This window comes from Vanessa cardui, chromosome 30 (genome assembly GCF_905220365.1).
Source record: "Vanessa cardui chromosome 30, ilVanCard2.1, whole genome shotgun sequence".
Taxonomy (NCBI): domain Eukaryota; kingdom Metazoa; phylum Arthropoda; class Insecta; order Lepidoptera; family Nymphalidae; genus Vanessa; species Vanessa cardui.
Window position 1 is genome coordinate 2,440,068 of NC_061152.1, and position 18,207 is coordinate 2,458,274.

The 18,207-nt window shown below is 34.0% G+C and overlaps 2 protein-coding genes across 2 annotated transcripts; one reads left to right on the top strand and one right to left on the bottom strand.

Annotated features, from left to right (window-relative positions):
* Positions 1-551: 551 nt before the first annotated feature.
* On the bottom strand, positions 552-10,558 carry LOC124542108 (zinc finger protein 569-like). Its single transcript, XM_047120041.1, has 9 exons — positions 10,334-10,558; positions 9,950-10,063; positions 8,221-8,763; positions 7,635-7,837; positions 6,162-6,269; positions 2,748-2,948; positions 1,914-2,025; positions 1,260-1,364; positions 552-719 (listed from the first exon to the last, which is right to left on the bottom strand). The coding sequence occupies exons 1-9, from the start codon at positions 10,469-10,471 to the stop codon at positions 582-584; spliced, it is 1,662 nt and encodes a 553-aa protein (XP_046975997.1). The 5' UTR covers positions 10,472-10,558; the 3' UTR covers positions 552-581.
* A 670-nt stretch (positions 10,559-11,228) lies between these two features.
* Positions 11,229-13,163, top strand: LOC124542340. The gene has a single exon (XM_047120313.1). The coding sequence runs from the start codon at positions 11,441-11,443 to the stop codon at positions 12,266-12,268; it is 828 nt and encodes a 275-aa protein (XP_046976269.1). The 5' UTR covers positions 11,229-11,440; the 3' UTR covers positions 12,269-13,163.
* The last annotated feature ends 5,044 nt before the right edge of the window (positions 13,164-18,207 follow it).

Consider the following 18,207-nt stretch of genomic DNA (forward strand, 5'->3'; position numbering starts at 1 on the left):
ATAAAAACATACCAAACAGTTTATTCAATTAATTACATACATATATTATATATGTCGGCGCGAAACAGCGAATTTAAGAAAAACGTGTTTTTCCATCATAATCCAGAAATGATTATTTTAATAATTTGAAACTGTGTGTTTGTTAAATTAATAATTTTTAGTGAATTGTGAAATGTTGAATTAGTTTGAAATATTTTAGTGTTTGTAAACAGGTGTTATGTTGAGTGAATAGTCTACCCACCTATTTTTGTTATAAAAGACCAAGCGCCCGCCGGTATCGACAGGCTTGGTCGAGCCGTCGGAGTGATCAGACCGCCTCATATAGAAATAAATCAGAGAGGATTATTTCCTGAGTTTAATTTCATATCACCGAGGATGGTTAAAGATTGAAACTCTGACCATCGTGACGTCAGCAATTCTGATGTAATATATTTTAAAAACGGGCTCGGACATGCTTCTCCGTTATATATAATAAAATAAAATATAAGTAGTTGATTAAGATTGAGTAAAAAATAAATTTATTTAAACACATTTATTTTATTTATACTTATAATACAAACAAGTTTTAATTTATTAGACATTTATTTTCTTATTTTATGTATAGATCGCTTATGTACGACTAGAGCTGTCTTTTGGGCAAACTTTGCTGAACAGACGTCACACACGAAGGGACGCTCGCCAGTGTGTGTGCGTATATGATTATTTAGGATTCGATTGGTCTGAAAGATATAGTCCAAGGTACAGTTGCAAATTAACATCTAGGTTTTAATATTAATTAAAAAACATTTATTATTTAATATAATATTCTGAGCCGAGATGGCCCATTGGTCAGAACGTGTGCATCTAAAACCGATGACTGCGCGAATATTCATGTGCTGTATTTGTGTTTACAATTCATCTCGTGCTCGACGGTGAAGGAAAACATCGCGAGGAAACCTGCACGTGTCTAATTTCATAGAAATTCTGCCACGTGTGCATTCCATTAACCCGCTTTGGAACAGCGTGGTGGAATATGCTTCAAACCTCCCTTTGAGGAGATCAAAGGAAGAGGCCTTAGCCCAGCAGTAGGAAAATGACAGGCTGTTGATGTTGAATTATAATATCAAATGGGTCTACAATTTGGTAGTATATATGATGTAACGTCTCATATCTAAATATAATTCAATGAAAGACACCGCTATATTGACAAGGTCAGAAGGGCTCTATAATTTTTTCTGCTGCTTAAGCTCGAAAAAAGAATTTAAAATTCAAAAACTCACCTCAAAAGCACGCCCACAATGGGGGCAGATCTTTCTTTTGACCGGTGCTATTTTATCATGAGTCCGTGCTTGGTGCTGACGGAGGCGGTAACCGTTGAGGAAGTACTGCAGGGTTGGAAAATACGCATAAAGTTTTACATTTCGAAATAGTTGAGCAGACTTATTAAAGCCCATAGGCATTGGTTCAGTAAAAAATATTACTTAAGACGTATTCGAATTACGCGAGACAAAAATAAACAAAACACATTCGAGATATTTGACACTTCAGGTCCATTAATCACTTTGGAAATCAGAAGCAACGACGGTACCACAAACACCCAGACCCAAGACAACATAGAAAACTAATGGTAATCTACATCGACTCGGCCGGGCATCGAACCCGGGACCTCAGAGTGGCATACCGCTGAATATTCATGTGCTTAATTTGTGTTTATAATTCATCTCGTACTCGGTGAAGGAAAACATCGTGAGGAAACCTGCATGTGTCCAATCCACTAATCCGCATTGGAACAGCGTGGAAAATTTTACAGGCTGTTGTTGTTGTATGGTACCATGTCAATCTGTCCTAACACCCTATGACCAAGTAAATCACCAGAACCTCAGAACTTATGATGGTTGAACAACGGTGTGCGATTATTTTAATGTGGTTCTTACCCTAGAGCATTTTTCACAGTAATGTGCCGTCTTCTTAAGATGAACGTATTTGTAGTGATTGTTCATTGAACTCTTCTTGTGATAGACTTTATTGCACTCCGGACAGGGGACACTAAAAAAAAAATTATATAGACCAGGGACAAATCGTAAAAATATGGACCTTTTTTCATCTAAAAAAATAATTACGAGATGTTAACTAACAAAAAGGTCCAAACATTAACAAAAGTGAATAAAAAAAGTATCTCGAATTTGAATATCGAATTGTAAGATAAAACAAAGCTCATTTTTGGGTTATTCAGTGAATATATTCATTAAGCATTTAGTAAAGCTATTAGATCTGACCCCTATACACGTTTTCAAGTGACAACAGTGTGTTGTCAGGAACTTCTGTCAGGTGAGCAGAAGAGCATATGGGTCACCTGGTGGTAAGTGGTCACCACCACATAAACAATGGCGCTTTAAAAAACATTCCTTTCATCGCCAATGCGCTATTGGGAACTAAGATGTTATGTCCCTTGTGCCTGTAGTTACTCACTCATCGTTCAAGCCGGAACACAACAATACTAGTACTGTTGTCTGGCGGTAGACTTTATGTCTATGGGAAAGTAAAGTAACAGTCTCTAAATATACCACTGCTGGGATAAGGCCCCTCTTCCATTAAGGAGAGGGTTTAGAGCATATTTATATTTACACACGATGTTTTCCTTCACCGCCGAGCATGAGATGAATTATAAAGACAAATGAAGCACATATATATATCATCATCATCGGTTAAGATGCACGCGTCCTAACCACTGGGCCATCTCAGCAGCTAGGTGTAAGTCGAATACAAACCCAACAAATGTCTTGTGTTTGACGCTGTTCTTCAAATGCACATTATATCGAGCCACATTCTCGAACTGTATGTTGCATTCGACGCAGTAACACTCCTCTGTACTCGATTTCACGTGGTTCAATTTTATATGATGTGCGAGAGTGTCGAACGATGAATAATTACGGTTACAGATCTCACATCTGTGTTGATAATGACGCATCCTATAAATGTATATTATATTATTATAGTACGACAAATTTTTTTTTAAGGTATTGGTTGGTGGACGACGATATAGGCCACCTGATGGTAAGTGGTCACCATCACTCATAGACAATGAAGCTGTAAGAAATATTAACTATTCCTTACATCGTCAATGTGCTAGCAACCTTGGGAACTAGGATGTTATGTCCCTTGTGCCTGTAGTTACTGCTCACTCACCCTTCAAACCGGAACACAACAATACTGAGTACTTTTATTTGGCGGTAGAATAACTGATGAGTGGGTGGTACCTACCCAGACGGGCTTACACAAAGCCCTACCAGTTAGATGTAGCATCGGCAAATTCAGTAAAACCGATCACTGCTAATTTACACAACCAATAGAAACAGCTCCCATTCGACGCTATTCGTCGCTATAGATTCGCGCGTCAGTTCGACCCGAGACAGCGAGTGCCTGTAAATCGACGTGTCAAATTGACGAATATATTAGGTCATATAATATTACAAGTTATTACGTTTGTGTAAAGATCATATTCACACGAGAAATAAATATTGATAATTTGGGATAGCGTACTTACTTCGGATGTGATCGGTTTTACGAATTTTGCCGATGCGACATCTAAGTTGTGTCGTACTTAACTCAATTCGGACATTTAATTATGCTTACATCTTTGAAATTACGCTACGGATTTGGAGCCGGTTTTTTTAAGATTGATTCGAGAGGAAGATTTTTGTATATAGTACATGGACAATATAGTAAAGAAATACTGATAATTTTGTAACTTTCTAATGTGATGTCGTAAATAAAAAAAATCTGTGGTATAATTAGTATCAGCATTGAAACCGAGCAAAGCCGACGTCACTAGTTACTTATAAGTTCGCACAGTGGTCAAAATTCGGTGATTTTATAAACAAAATTTAAATTATTAAAGTTATTGATTTCGAAAGTCTCATGAAATTTGTAGATAATATCGAAATATCAAGCTACACCGAACAAAAATAAAAAAAAAAACATAGTAAATATCCCGAAATCAATAACTTTAATAATAAAAATAACTACGTTAATTTAAAAAAATTAAATTATCAGAAAAAACATATGATTTTGACTGTATAGAATGTTTAGTTTAAAGAATAGTCTTTGTCCTTTCTAGGAGATCAAGTTTACTTCATACCAACAACAACAACAACAACAGCCTGTAAATTCCCACTGCTGGGCTAAAGGCCTCCTCTCCCTTTGAGGAGAAGGTTTGGAACATATTCTGTTCCAATGCGGGTTCGTGGAATACACATGTGGCAGAATTTCTATGAAATTTGTCACATGCAGGTTTCCTCACGATGTTTTCCTTCACCGCTGAGCACGAGATGAATTATAAAGACAAATTAAGCACATGAATCAGCGGTGCTTGCCAGGGTTTCAACCCGCAATCATCGGTTAAGATGCACGCATTCTAACCACTGGGCCATCTCGATTCACTTCATATCAAATTTCTCCAAATTACAATAGTTACAGACAGACAGAGTTACTTTCACATTTATATAATATTAATATGCACACATCAACATTGTCTAGGGATATTTTGAATTTACTCGATTATTTCAAAATTTATTAAAGATAACATGCAACATGTTTATATTTTTATAAAGCCTATTTATCTGACTATACTCCAGAATAAAGAATAAACAATATTATTTTGCGTAAACAATTTTATCCTTAAATAAAGAAAAAACGTAAAATAATGGTAAAACTAACAATTAATGTTTGTCTCAAGAAAATGTGAAAAATGTAGAAAAGTTATTGTTTTTAACAGTCATATGAAAAATCAGTAGTCTGTAAAACTATCCTGGACATTTATAACGTCCTGCAACAATTTTTCATACTTTGGATTAAGTTATCCAAGTCTTGCTGCGGTATATTGTCCCAGGTCCGACTAAGATGCAAAAAAGTGGCTCATCCGTCGCAATATTTGCAGGAAAATTCCTCGAAGCCCTTCTTTGGAGTATGGCCCACGCGTGCTCTATGGGGTTTAGGTCGGGTGATTGAGTGGGACAGCCTAAGACCGATACGTTTTGTTCCTACAACCATCTCGTCACCACTCCCGCTGTGTGCGGACGGGTGCTATCGTGCATGAGCGTGAATTTTTAGACCATTTTTAGTCTAAGGGGCTAAATTATTGGCACAAGCATCTCGTTACGACATTTTTTTGCCGCCATGGTGTTTCTGATCCAAACGAGGTCTGTTCTTCCACCAAGATAAATTCTCGCCCAAACCATAATTATGCCGCCGTGGTATGAATGGGCTTTCTGAAGATGTTGCAGACGGCTATCATGACCAGGGAATCGCAAAACACATACGCTACGGGATGGAAACCGAACCGAGACTCATCAGTAAACAGCACTACAGACCACTGGTTATCATCGTATAGTCGTCGACTAGAGTGGGTTCGTGTAAATTTGCTCTCGGATGATAACCAGTGGTTGTGTTTAGGTGTTGGTGTTTTGCGATTCCACGATTTCCTCGGCGTAGTGCTGGAGTACGAAACGGCCTGCGAGCATGAAGGTTAGCTTCATGCAGCCTTCTCCTTACAGTTTGGTCACTCACAAGCAACTGGTCCTCTGGCTGGAGCCTCTGAACCAATTGAAGTGCCGTAACATTTGGTTCTCTTTTCGCGGTAACTTGCAAATATCGGTCTTGTCGTTGATTGGTTATGCGCTTCCCACCTGGATATCTTTCAGTCACTTCACCAGTAGCACGGTAGCGTGACCATAACTTAGATATGACGTTTTTTCATGTTCCAATCTTCTCAGCAATTCTCTGTTGAGTAGCCCCAGCTTGGAGCATGCCTCCTGCCCTTAGCATTTCTTCTCTCGTTAAATGGCACCGCTGCATGATGCACACAATAGGTTTAACTCGAAATTAATCGATAACTTGTTATAAAACTTAAATTTGACACAAAAAAATATCTTAAGATGACGGTAGGTAAACGTAACCTTCGGCCATCGCTACCATTATGTCGCGTAAAAATTTTATTTTTATTTATTTTTTTCAAATTCAAATTTAGAATCGTCCAAGAAGGTTTACAAAATAGTCTTTCATCAAAAGATTTTAAAACCGGATATGATTTTTTGAGTTTAAGAATTTTATACAAAATATCCCTAGACGGTGTTGATGTGTATAGATTCTAAACAAAGCTTGTTATTACTGTGAATATTAATTACCTTATATGCCTAATCAGACGCTGTTTACTGGTCCATTTCTTGCCACAGTAATCACATATCACCTGGGCGTGTAGAACGTTGTAATGTTTGTAGAAATCTATGTTTTTCCTACAAAAAAAATATCAAATAAATTATTATATTAATATGTGACACCGAAATGTTGTTTTGTTATTCTCATGGTCTTAACAATTCAAGACATTTTAAATTTCAAGTATAATATTTTTTTGAGGTATTAAGGCCAGCAAAGTATATATCTATATAAATATATATAATTCAATAAATAATTGATTTTATAGTACCAGATTAAAAATGGCTTTATATCAACAATTATCCCACCGAAAACATTGAATGTAAAAAAATGCCAAGTCTCTCGATGCAGTCTTTCCATCGTGAAAAGGTTTGAGATCTCATAGAAGGCAAGTCCTATTCAAATTATTTTGTAGTTATAAATCAACATTTAGTAATTGTATTAATAGTTTTCTTTATATTATAATTATTGTGACTTGGCAATGAGCCTTGTGCCTGTAGTTACACTGCCTCACTTAACTTTCAAACCGGAACATAACAATACTGAGTACTGTTATTTGGCGGTAGAATAACTGATGAGTGAGTGGTACCTACCCAGACGGGCTTGCACTAAGCCCTATCACCAAGTGCATCATACCAAATTTCATCAAATTCGATTCAGCAGTTTGGTCGTGAAAGAACGACAGACAAACAGAGCTACTTTCACAATTATACATATAATAAAATTAGAGTGTCTGTTTGTAATATTAAAATAGCCCACTTTTACTCAATGCATATGTATGTATACACGGTACATATACCAAAATAACATTATTTACAATTTTTGTCCGTCTGTTTGTTTCGGCTAATCTTTGAAACCGCTGGACCGATTTTGACAGGACATTCACTGGCAGATATAGTAAGGAGTAATTTAGGCTACAATATATAGACATATATTCAATTCAAACGCGTAAAAGGTGGCGTTCACAGCTAGTGTATAATAGGCTATTTGACAATACGAAAAATAAATTGTGAATTATTGTAATCAGTGTATATTATGAGTTTAAAAATAGTTATTTACTAATGAAAGTTATAAATAATACTTAATTTATTCAAAAATCCATCAATAATAATGCAAATTTTCAAACGTTTGTCACATGACACAAAAAGCTCCTGATTGGCCTGGCTTATGATGAAGTCACTTTCTTGTAAACCTTGCTTTTCTACTATATGTACCACAGATTAAAATACAAGAAAGTGACGTCACCGACCCCATTGCAGCGCCATATTGTAGTGTCGTTTTTGCGCGCTATTTAAATATGGAATTTTTAATATGATATTTTTCGGCAAAAATGTTTTAGAATAAAAAAAAAACACAACTTTCACTGGGCTCCTTAACTTCTACGAAATACTATAAAATGGATTTGAAAAACCAGTCAAATAGCCTATATTAATATATATACTTACTCAAACTTCAAGCCGCACGTCAAACACATAACAGCTCTTTTGTGAGCGTAGGATAGATGAGCGGTCACTTTCCACTTGCGATGATTCTCATACTGACAGACCAGACACACGTATTTTATGTAGTGATTTCGGATGTGACTCTCGATCTTGCTTTTGTTAACAAATCTTTTCTTGCAAATGTCACATTCGTATTTACCGATCGTCTGAAAAAATAATAACTTTTTTTATCAGGACTGGTTTTTCTTCTATACTTAAGAAATTTTAAGCTTGCTAAGCGATGTTTAATTGACAACAACAACAGTCTGTAAATTTCTCAATGCTGGCCTAAGGCCTCCTCTCCCTTTGAGGAGGAGGATTGGAGCTTATTCCACAACAGTGCTCCAATGCAGTTTGGTGAATATAAATATGGCAGAATTTCATTAAAATTTGTCACATGCCGTTCCCTCACGATGTTTTCACCGCCGAGCACGAGATGAATAACATATACAAATAAAGCACATGACAACTCAGTGGTAGTTTGATCGACCACTGAGCCATATCGGTCAACCTAACAACAATTAACAAATACAAACAAAATACTAATCACCGCTGAATGAAATTTCCCCATATGTTGATTGTAGTACTTCTGTTTTGCGTATCCAGTTATACAAAGCTCACATTTATAGGGCATACTGCGATAATTCCTTGCTGTTTTATCCTGTTCCCTCCAATATATCCTCTCCATTTCACTTATAGGCATCGTCTTAATTGATGGACCATTATCTGTGTTTCCTTGTTGAAGACATATAAACTTGTATTTGGTTTTCATCGATTTCGCCTTTTCTTTCCTTATCTGTTCCTTAAATGTTGTTTCAAAATCTTCGATCTTTATTGATTGGCCATCTGTTTCGTCCTTAACACCTTCCTCTGCTTCTCGTGGTTCATCTTTGATCTCTTCATAAATATCTGTATCGATTTTCTCATCGTCTGTCAGATATTCTTCTTTAAAATCTAGGTTCAATTCCGCTTCGGTTGCTGGTGATATTTCATCGATCTTTACATCAATGTCTATATCGTAGTCATTGAATATATCTTCAATATTGTAATTTTTGACTACCGATGTGAGATTCGAGAGACTCTTGGCTTGAACCTAAAAAGAGAATCACAGACGACTCTTTTTTTGATATGGTATAAGTTGGCAGACGAGTATATAGGCTACCTGATGTGTCACCATCACCCATAGACAATGACACTGTAAGAAATATTAACTATTTCTTACATCGTCAATGTGTCACCACCTTGCAATGCGCCACCAATCTTGGGAACTAAGATGTTATGTCCCTTGTGCCTGTAGTTACACTTCCGGTGAAAATTGCGTTAGAGTTATTAGGGATATAACTATAGGTAGAAATTAGTAAAATTATCAATGTATAAAACTCATTTTCTGGGATTAGTTGTAGGGTTTACACCAAGGATGTTTCACTACATAGTATAAAACAAAGTCGGTTTCTTTGTCCCTATATCGCTATGTATGCTTAAATCTTTAAAACTACGGAACGGATTTTGATGCGGTTTGTTTTTAATAGATAGAGCGATTCGAGAGGAAGGTTTTTGTGTATAAAACATGGACAATATAGTAAAGAAACACTGATGATTTTAGTAGTTTGTAATGTGATGTCGTAATAAACAAATTCTGTAGTATATTTAGTATCAGTATTGTACCTATTGTCATTCTATTATATAGAGTTTCTATTATAGAGAGACAACATCACATACATTACTCTGATCCCAATGTAAGTAGCTAAAGCACTTGTGTTATGGAAGATCAGAAGTAACGACGGTACAAACACCCAGACCCAAGACAACATAGAATACTAATTATTATCTACATCGACTCGGCCGGGAATCGAACCCGGGACCTTGGAGTGGCGTACCCATGAAAACCGGTGTACACACCTCTCGACCACGGAGGTCGTCTGACAATTACTTTATCTATAACTTATATCTATTATTTTAACATCCATACTACGGTAGATTACGAATCTATACATATAATAAAATTGGAGTGTCTGTTTGTAATATTAAAATAGCCCTTTTTTACTCAATACATATGTATACACGATACATATACCAAAATAACATTTTTTACAATATTTGTCTGTCTGTTTGTTCCGGCTAATCTCTGGAACGGCTGGACCGATTTTGACGGGACTTTCACAGGCAGATAACTGATATAATAATGAGTAACTTAGGCTACAATATTCTTTTTTTTTTTTGGTAAATTCAAACGCGTACAAGTTCGCGGGCACAGCTAGTATACAATACAAACGTCTTACCATTTTTTTGCCTGTCTCTGTAAAGAAGTCATGAGAAGTTCTTGCTTTTCTTATAAACTGTTCCGTATTACGTAAAATGGCTCGGCATTCCCAACACATTTTCGGAACGTTGACCTTAAAAAAAACACAAAGTATATCTGTAAATAACTTTTTCTATTATATATTCAAATTGTAAGAAACAACTGACTAATATTTTTCGTTCGTTAGCGAAAAAACGTGTTTTAAAAGAAATAAACATAGTCCAAGCTCCCACTATGAAAAAGGAAGGGAACTATATGAGTTTATATGATTAGCTCTTTTAACTCTGTGTATTGATTATTATATCCATTCTTTAATACAAATGCAACACTATAAATAAAAAAATAGAAATGACTGCTTAACTACCAGATTCGCGATGTTAGACATTTCGCCATCCATTATTTTGATAAAAACATGAAATAGATTGTCTATTGGAACCAAACGTCTGTCTTTCGATAAACAGCCGCGACAATATTCACTTATGTCAATTTTGTTCCGCTTCATTGTAACAAAACTTATAATTATCTTTTTTTTTTATTGAAAAACTAAATTAAATACAGTACAAGTGATGACATGACTATATTTACTACTGCCCCTTAGACAACAAATTGTCAGATGTCATTATCAATTATCATTTTTCTAAATTCTGCGATAACGCAAAAGTGTTACACCATACAGGCTCACCTTCAGTTTATTACAACTTTGATCATGATTGATCAAATATTATTTTAATAGAAATTATTGATAACGAAGTGTAGTGTTATAAAAGATGTCACCTTCAAAGATTGTTATCCATAACGTAATTTGACGGAATATTGAAAATTCTAAGAATAAATTAAATATAAAAAAAGTTGAAACTATGAAACATTATTGCTATTGGGTCTCGTGGTGAACGAAAATTCTGCAGTTGTATTATATTCTTCATCATCCAGTATTTTTAAATAATGATAAAAATAATTGTCACATTTAATCAAACGTCTGCCTTTTAAAAAAAATACTATATTATTCATTTATATTAATGTCACTTGTATTAATGTCTTTATATAATATTATAATTAAAAGTAAAGAATTGATTGTGATAATAGATGTGATGAAATATTTTTTTACAGACAATCTTGAATTAAATATGTTGTCAAGAATTAACAAAACATCTGATTAAAATGAGCGTAAAAAAAGTTTTAATGAAAAGAAACGTTTTGTGTATTAAGAGAGATGCATTTTGAAAATTGCATGCATAACAGATCACAACACTAAATTCGCAAATTTTTAATCTGTCATAGTCTGTTTATAACTTTATAATGGCGGCTGTATTTTTCATTAGAAGATTATTTGTAATCGTAAATAAACAATTTTTATACGATATATAAGTGAAGTTCATAACAACAATTGCCTTTAAGTTAAACATAAATACCGTATCGATTAAATTATATCACAATCAATTATCTACACGTAATAAATGTCATTTAGAGGAATATGGAAATACATGATGTTTCGATAAATGTGAAAATGGACACCCATAATATGCACGAAGCTCCTGTAATCCATGACGCGAACATTGCACACGTTAAAATGGATTCACATTTACACGAACTGCCTGTATCACACATTCAGATACCGTTATCGCAGCCAGCGCCTATGGCTCAGCCTGTCGACCCAAACATACAGCAGAATCCTGAACAAACTATATCGGAAGACACTCTAAAACCTCGAATCGAGAAGAAGAAGAAGGAAGCAATTGACGGTCAAGCTAGGGAAATAATATACAAAGTGATAAAGTTCTTTGAAAGTGAAAAACAAAACCGAGGTTACGCGTTTCCCGTTGAGAACGTTGTGAAACGCGCTTGTGCGGCCACAGGTTTGTCGGAAAGTACGATAAAACGCATAAAGAGGGAAGGACTGCGCGCTGAAGCTACACATACGAAAATGGCCGGTCCTAAAAAGAAAAGAGTTCGCAAAACAAAGGTACAACTAGATTACTTCCAACTGTGTGCACTGAGAGGCATTGTGAACAGTTATTCGATGCGCAAGGAGGTTCCAACGTTAGGTAAGATACTGGCAGCTGCAAAACATGAACTCAATTATCGTGGTGGCAAGGAGTCGTTGCGGTTAATATTGTTAAATAAACTAGGTATTAAGTTTAAGAAATGCGAGAAGAAAAACAAAAAACCACCCGAACAAAATCAACAGCCTGTACAACAAATGCCGAATGTTATGTCACATATACCGATGCAGCAAATGAAACCAGAGAGTCAGTGTATTTACACAAATATGATGCCGCAGGTACCCCCTGTCTCCTACTAGGATTAATCTAGATTTTAATACTGTAAATATATTATAAGGATGAATGAAAGTATATAGACTCGGAATATATTTTAAAGATTTAAAACTTAATTTTGAAACTCAAGTAACTTATCAAAAGAATTCACGGTGGACACAATATCTTTATAATAATTTAACACTTGTGATAGATTGATTGTAACTCTTTAAGTGTACATAATAATTTTATGACAATAAGATTATTAACGGTAATAATTATCACACATTAAGTGTATTACATTTGGTTTTATAAGCTTTCCCCTTGTGAAGATTTGGAACTAACTCAGTGGCGGATTTACCAATAGGCTACGTAGGCTGGAGCCTAGGGCGCCAGATTTAGAAGGGTGGCAAATTTATTCCAAATATGTTATTATCTTACAGAAATTAAAAAAAAAACTTAAAATTATATGTATACACATTACATCCGTAATCCTTATACTCTTCACTATATAGCGGGTTGAAAAAATAATCTAGTAACTGACAGAAATATCACCTAGTTTATAATCATACTAATAACGGGCAAAAACCTATGTAATGAGTACAATATAACACAAACCATAAATGTTGCAAAAAAAAGTAGGGGCAGCAAAAATTTAATAGCCTACTAGCAGCAGATTTGTAAATCTGCCACTGAGCTAACTCCATGTGAATATATATGTGGCAGAATTTAATCTAAATTAGACACATGCAGGTTTCCTTTCAATGATTTGTCTAACTAAACTCAATAAGAATTACAGACAGATTTTAAGCACATGGTTATCAGTGGTACTTGCCTCGATTTGGACCCGTAGTCTTTGATTTAGACTGGTTTTAAAATAATTTATTCCACTTTATATAAATATAATAATATTTAATCTGTACATCCAAATAGTTTTTATAAGGATCAATGTATGGTCATCATGGTGACTTAATTGAATTATAGATGAGTACCACTGGGTCGTCCTGTTTTTAATTTGTGTTTATCCATGTACTGGATGATGGAAGAAAAATGTTATGTCTCAGAAGAATTAGCTCTTTAAATATATTTAATGATATTTTGAATGAAGTTCTTTTACATTGTTTGCATTAGATTGAACTGGCAACCTACCATATATACTTAATGTTATTAATTTTGGCATATTTACCATGTTTTTTATTTTTATAAAAATAACCATGTTAATTTAAAATCTTATATAATTGAAAATTCGTTATATAGAGGTCGTTCGCGAAAAATGTTGGCAATGTAAAGGTATATTTTACAATTACTCTTATGGATCATTCAAGGGTATTACGAAAGAATTTGTCAAATCATGGAAATTGTGTTATATTATGGTTGCACTGTGTATAGCAAAAAGAATGCAGTTAATTAAACCTGTGATCTGGAACATAGCATTAAATATCATTATATCTTCTCCATCGCTCAAGACATTGGCTAAACTATCTGTACCCGCTTAAAAGAACTTTATTCCATACAATTCTCATACTCATTTTCTTTAATATCTATTTCTTTTTACAATAATTTAATTTACATATTAATAATGAAGTTACTACCACTGGTTTGGAAAAGAAATATGCCAGCCCAAAATATGGAACTAAAATTATTATTATTAATCATGTCCAACTATGATGGCGTATATGTCATGCATTATTTACTTTTTATGATTTTACTAAGACACTAGCGTCCCGCCCCAACTTCACACGGGTTCAATACTGATACTAAATATGCTATAGAATTTTTCTCGTTTCTTGAGTATATTTTCCATGTGTTATATACAAAAACCTTCCATTCAAATCACTCTATCTATTAAAAAACATTTGTTTATTATATTATATTAAAGAAAGATTTTAAAGATCTATGCATACATAGCAACAGACAGCGGTAAGCGACTTTCTTTTATACTGTGTAATGATTTTCAATTGGTAATGAACTGGAATTGTTTTCAACAATGGTATTTGATTCAAATTGAAACGATACAATAATCTTTGTGCTGTTATTTTTTTATCGTTTGACATATCAGATATTTTTGTCATTTCTATACTTTTTCAAGTCTCTAGTAGTCTGTTCCAATGGCAGGACATGTTAGATGGATAAACAACTTTGACCTTGAGTTGACGCAACGTGATTGGTCGAGATCGAAATATACCGTGGTGACGTCACTGCTCGAAATTTAAATAATCTGTGGACAATTGTGTGGATTTTGTTAGTGAAAGTAAGAATAGTGAGGAAATTTTTATGAGAAAGTTGGAAGTAAAATTAAAGTGGATATGAGTGGTTAATGGAATAAATAGTAACAGCCTGTAAATTACCCATTTCTGGGCTAAGGCCTCATCTCCCATTAAGGAGAGGGTTTTGGAACATATTCCACTACGCTGTTCCAATGCGGGTTGTTGGAATGCACATGTGGTAGAATTTCAATGAAATTAGGGACATGCAGGATTCCTCATGATATTTTCCTTCACCGCCGAGCACGGGATGAATTATAAACATAAATTAAGCACATATATATAGTGGTGCTTGCGTGTGAACCCGCAATCATCGGTTAAGATGCACGCGTTATAACCACCGGGCCATATCAGCTCAAGAACTGTACGTACTGTATAATATAGCAGAGCTATTAGTAAATCGCGATATATATGTAAATAAGGTATGTGTATAATCCAGCCATTGGAATAAAATATAAGTATATATAGATAAGCCCATTACACAAAGAAGAAAATAATATATAAGGAATAGCGGAATCCAGCGATGGCAGCAATCATTAATTAATCAATTCATAATTCAAAAATAAGGAATAATAAATAAGAATAAAGTTTCCGTCGCGGTGGGAATTTGTTTCTTATTTTTATAGCCAGCCAATCGCAGGGTATTTTTTTTACCGAAGTGTCGTAAAACTAACAGCAGCACGTAACTAGTAGCAGGTATTCAACCGCTGTGATTGGTTGAATATTGTAGCCGATCGCCTATTGTGTTTTGGGTGCTGTGCACCTGTGTAAGGAATAGCCTTATAGCTTATTTTTTTAAATGGGCTTTAGTTTCTTCATCGCATCTAAACAACTACGAATATTATTCTGGTACGTCAAAGCATTCATTAAACTTATGAAATATTCGCCCTATCTCTTTCTAACTTTACATTAACCCATCTGTCAGAAAGAGATGATGTTATATCGATGTCGTTTCATCTCTTTCTCGCATATCGTACAATGTTGAGTTAAACAAAGACAGGGCATTTGAAATATGGATAACATTAAACTGATGAAATATTCGCCCCGTCTCACTCTAACGTTACATTACCCCATCTGTGAGAAAGAGATGTTATATCGATGTCGTTTCATCTCTTTCTCGCATATCGTACAATGTTGAGTTAAACAAGGATAGGGCATTTGAAATTTTGAAAGATGTCAACACGCCATCCCAAGTCACGTCTAGTCTGGATGATTTATTATTTTATTATACTCGAATCAATTGAAATATATAATCTGTGGTTTTATTTTTTATCCTTTTTTTCATGTATAGTACGACACAACTTAGATGTATCATCGGTAAAATTCGTAGAACCGATCACATCCGAATTGAGCACGCTCCCAAATTATCAATATTTATTTCTTATGTGAATATAACTTAAACAAACGTAATAACTTGTAATATCATATGACTTAATATATTCGTCAATTCGACGCGTCGCTTTACACGCACTCGCTGTCTCGGGTCGAACTGACGCGGGAATCTATAGCGACGAATAGCGTCGAGTGGCGCGATAGGGAGCTGTTTCTGTTGGTTGTCTGAATCGGCAGTGATCGGTTTTATTGAATTTTCCGATGCTACATCTAAGTTGTGTTGTACTATACAAACTTTGTCTGTTTGAATGGTTTTGAATCTAATATCATTATATTAATGATTAGCTATAAGAGGTAATTATAAGGCTGAATTAATTATATAAATATAATTATTGTAATATAGATATTTTCGAATAAATAAATATGTATGAATTTTATGTGGTCTTTTATTTTTTACGGTTTTTCAAGATGGCGGAATTTGCTGAATGTACAAATTTCTAAACTAACATAATAATGAATATTAGATTTTTTTACGAGATGTGCATGTTTTCCAATTAATTAAAATATGATGTATATCTAGAGTACACTCGACTGGCAGGAGATGTAAAGATTAACAAACATTACATGTACATACTAGCTGTGCCCGCGACCTCGTACGCGTTTTAATTTTACAAAAAAAAATAAGTATTGTAGCTTAAGTTTAACTCCCTATTATAAAAGTTATTTTCCAGTGAAAGTCCCGTCAAAATCGGTCCAGCCGTTCCAGAGATTAGCTGGAACAAACAGACAGACAGACCGACGAAAAATGTAAAAAATGTAATTTTTGTATATGTACCGTGTATATTCATACATTTAGTAAAAAAGGGCTATTTTAATATTACAGACAGACACTCCAATTTTATTTGTATAGATAAATATATATATATATTATCTGTTTGATTATATATCTGTCATCTTGAGTGACACTTCGCAAAAGCGCGGGAAAAGACATTATATAAAGGTGCACAGCGAGCTGATATATAAATGTAATGTCAATTTAATATATTTAGTAAATTTTTTGATGGACAACATATATGATACATAATATAGAAATTTGGGCCATTTAACACGTTCAGTGCCAGCGACACGTCTAGCGTGTTCATGCGAATTTCTATAGCCACGCCGCGAACACGCTAGGCTTGTTCTAAGAATTTCAGTGATATCTTAAAAACTAGGCTAAATTATTCATTCAAACTAATTGTGTGCAATCTTCAAGCGATAAGCTACTGAGTTTTTAAGTGGCCCGTTAAAAATAATATTTTTTTTTTATTTTACAAAAAAATGTCTTTCGTAATGCCGGCGACACGCTAGGCTTGTTCACTTATTAAGGATAATCATAGATTGTCAAACTGTTTTTTCAACAAACCACATTTTATTTATGGCTTATTACCAATTTGTTGAAAATTGAACTAATTTTGTTATTGTTTTCTCAAATTTGCGGAACTTTGTTACATTTTTTTTTGTACAAATATCTATTATTATAAAAATTTATACACCTTTGTAGTATAAATAAAAATTTTAACAAAAAGAAAAACCGACTTCAAACAAAACACTATTTTAAAACAAATTAATATGCACGAAAAAGTAATAAAAATAATTGCGTATTCAACATATTTTTTAGAGTCTTCCTAAGTTAAATGAAATGAAAAATATTAGACTACTTAAAAGTCGATTTACGATTATATAATGTAGTTATAGTTATTGAATCGAATTGATAACCTCCTCCTTTTGGAAGTCGGTTGAAAACTATATAAGCCGTAATTCTGCCATTCCTATTTAATGACAAAGTTTATACTAAATTGTCTTACTTTGTGTTATGTTGATACTGATTATGTATTACAAGTACCTATATGTTAGTTCGATTAATCATTAACTACCACATACATACACCAAATATATAAAATTAAACACTAAATAAGGCTGATTTACCTTAAAAATGTAAACTCATGTCAACTTCAAATTCGTGTTACAAGAATTGAAGTAATGAAACAATAAAACGAGTTTAGCTTACAAGAAGCTTGATTATTTTTTAATTATTTGTTTATTAATTATTACTTATTTAATTGTTCTTTATTATTATATCAAGACATGTGCACCGAATCGATATCCTATGACCTTTGAACATTTCTAGCAACTAATAAGAAAGTGAACGAAACAAGTGAGATAAAAATTGATTTTAGAAATTAATAAGTATGTATTTGAGAAAACAAAAAAAGAAGGTGGATTTTTATGGACACTTTATGAAGCGAAATTTAAACTCTGTTTTAATTTGTATTGAAAGTTCTATTTTATTTTATTTGATTATACCTTGCTACTTTCAAACTGACCCGCGTCCTTTGCAGGGATACAAC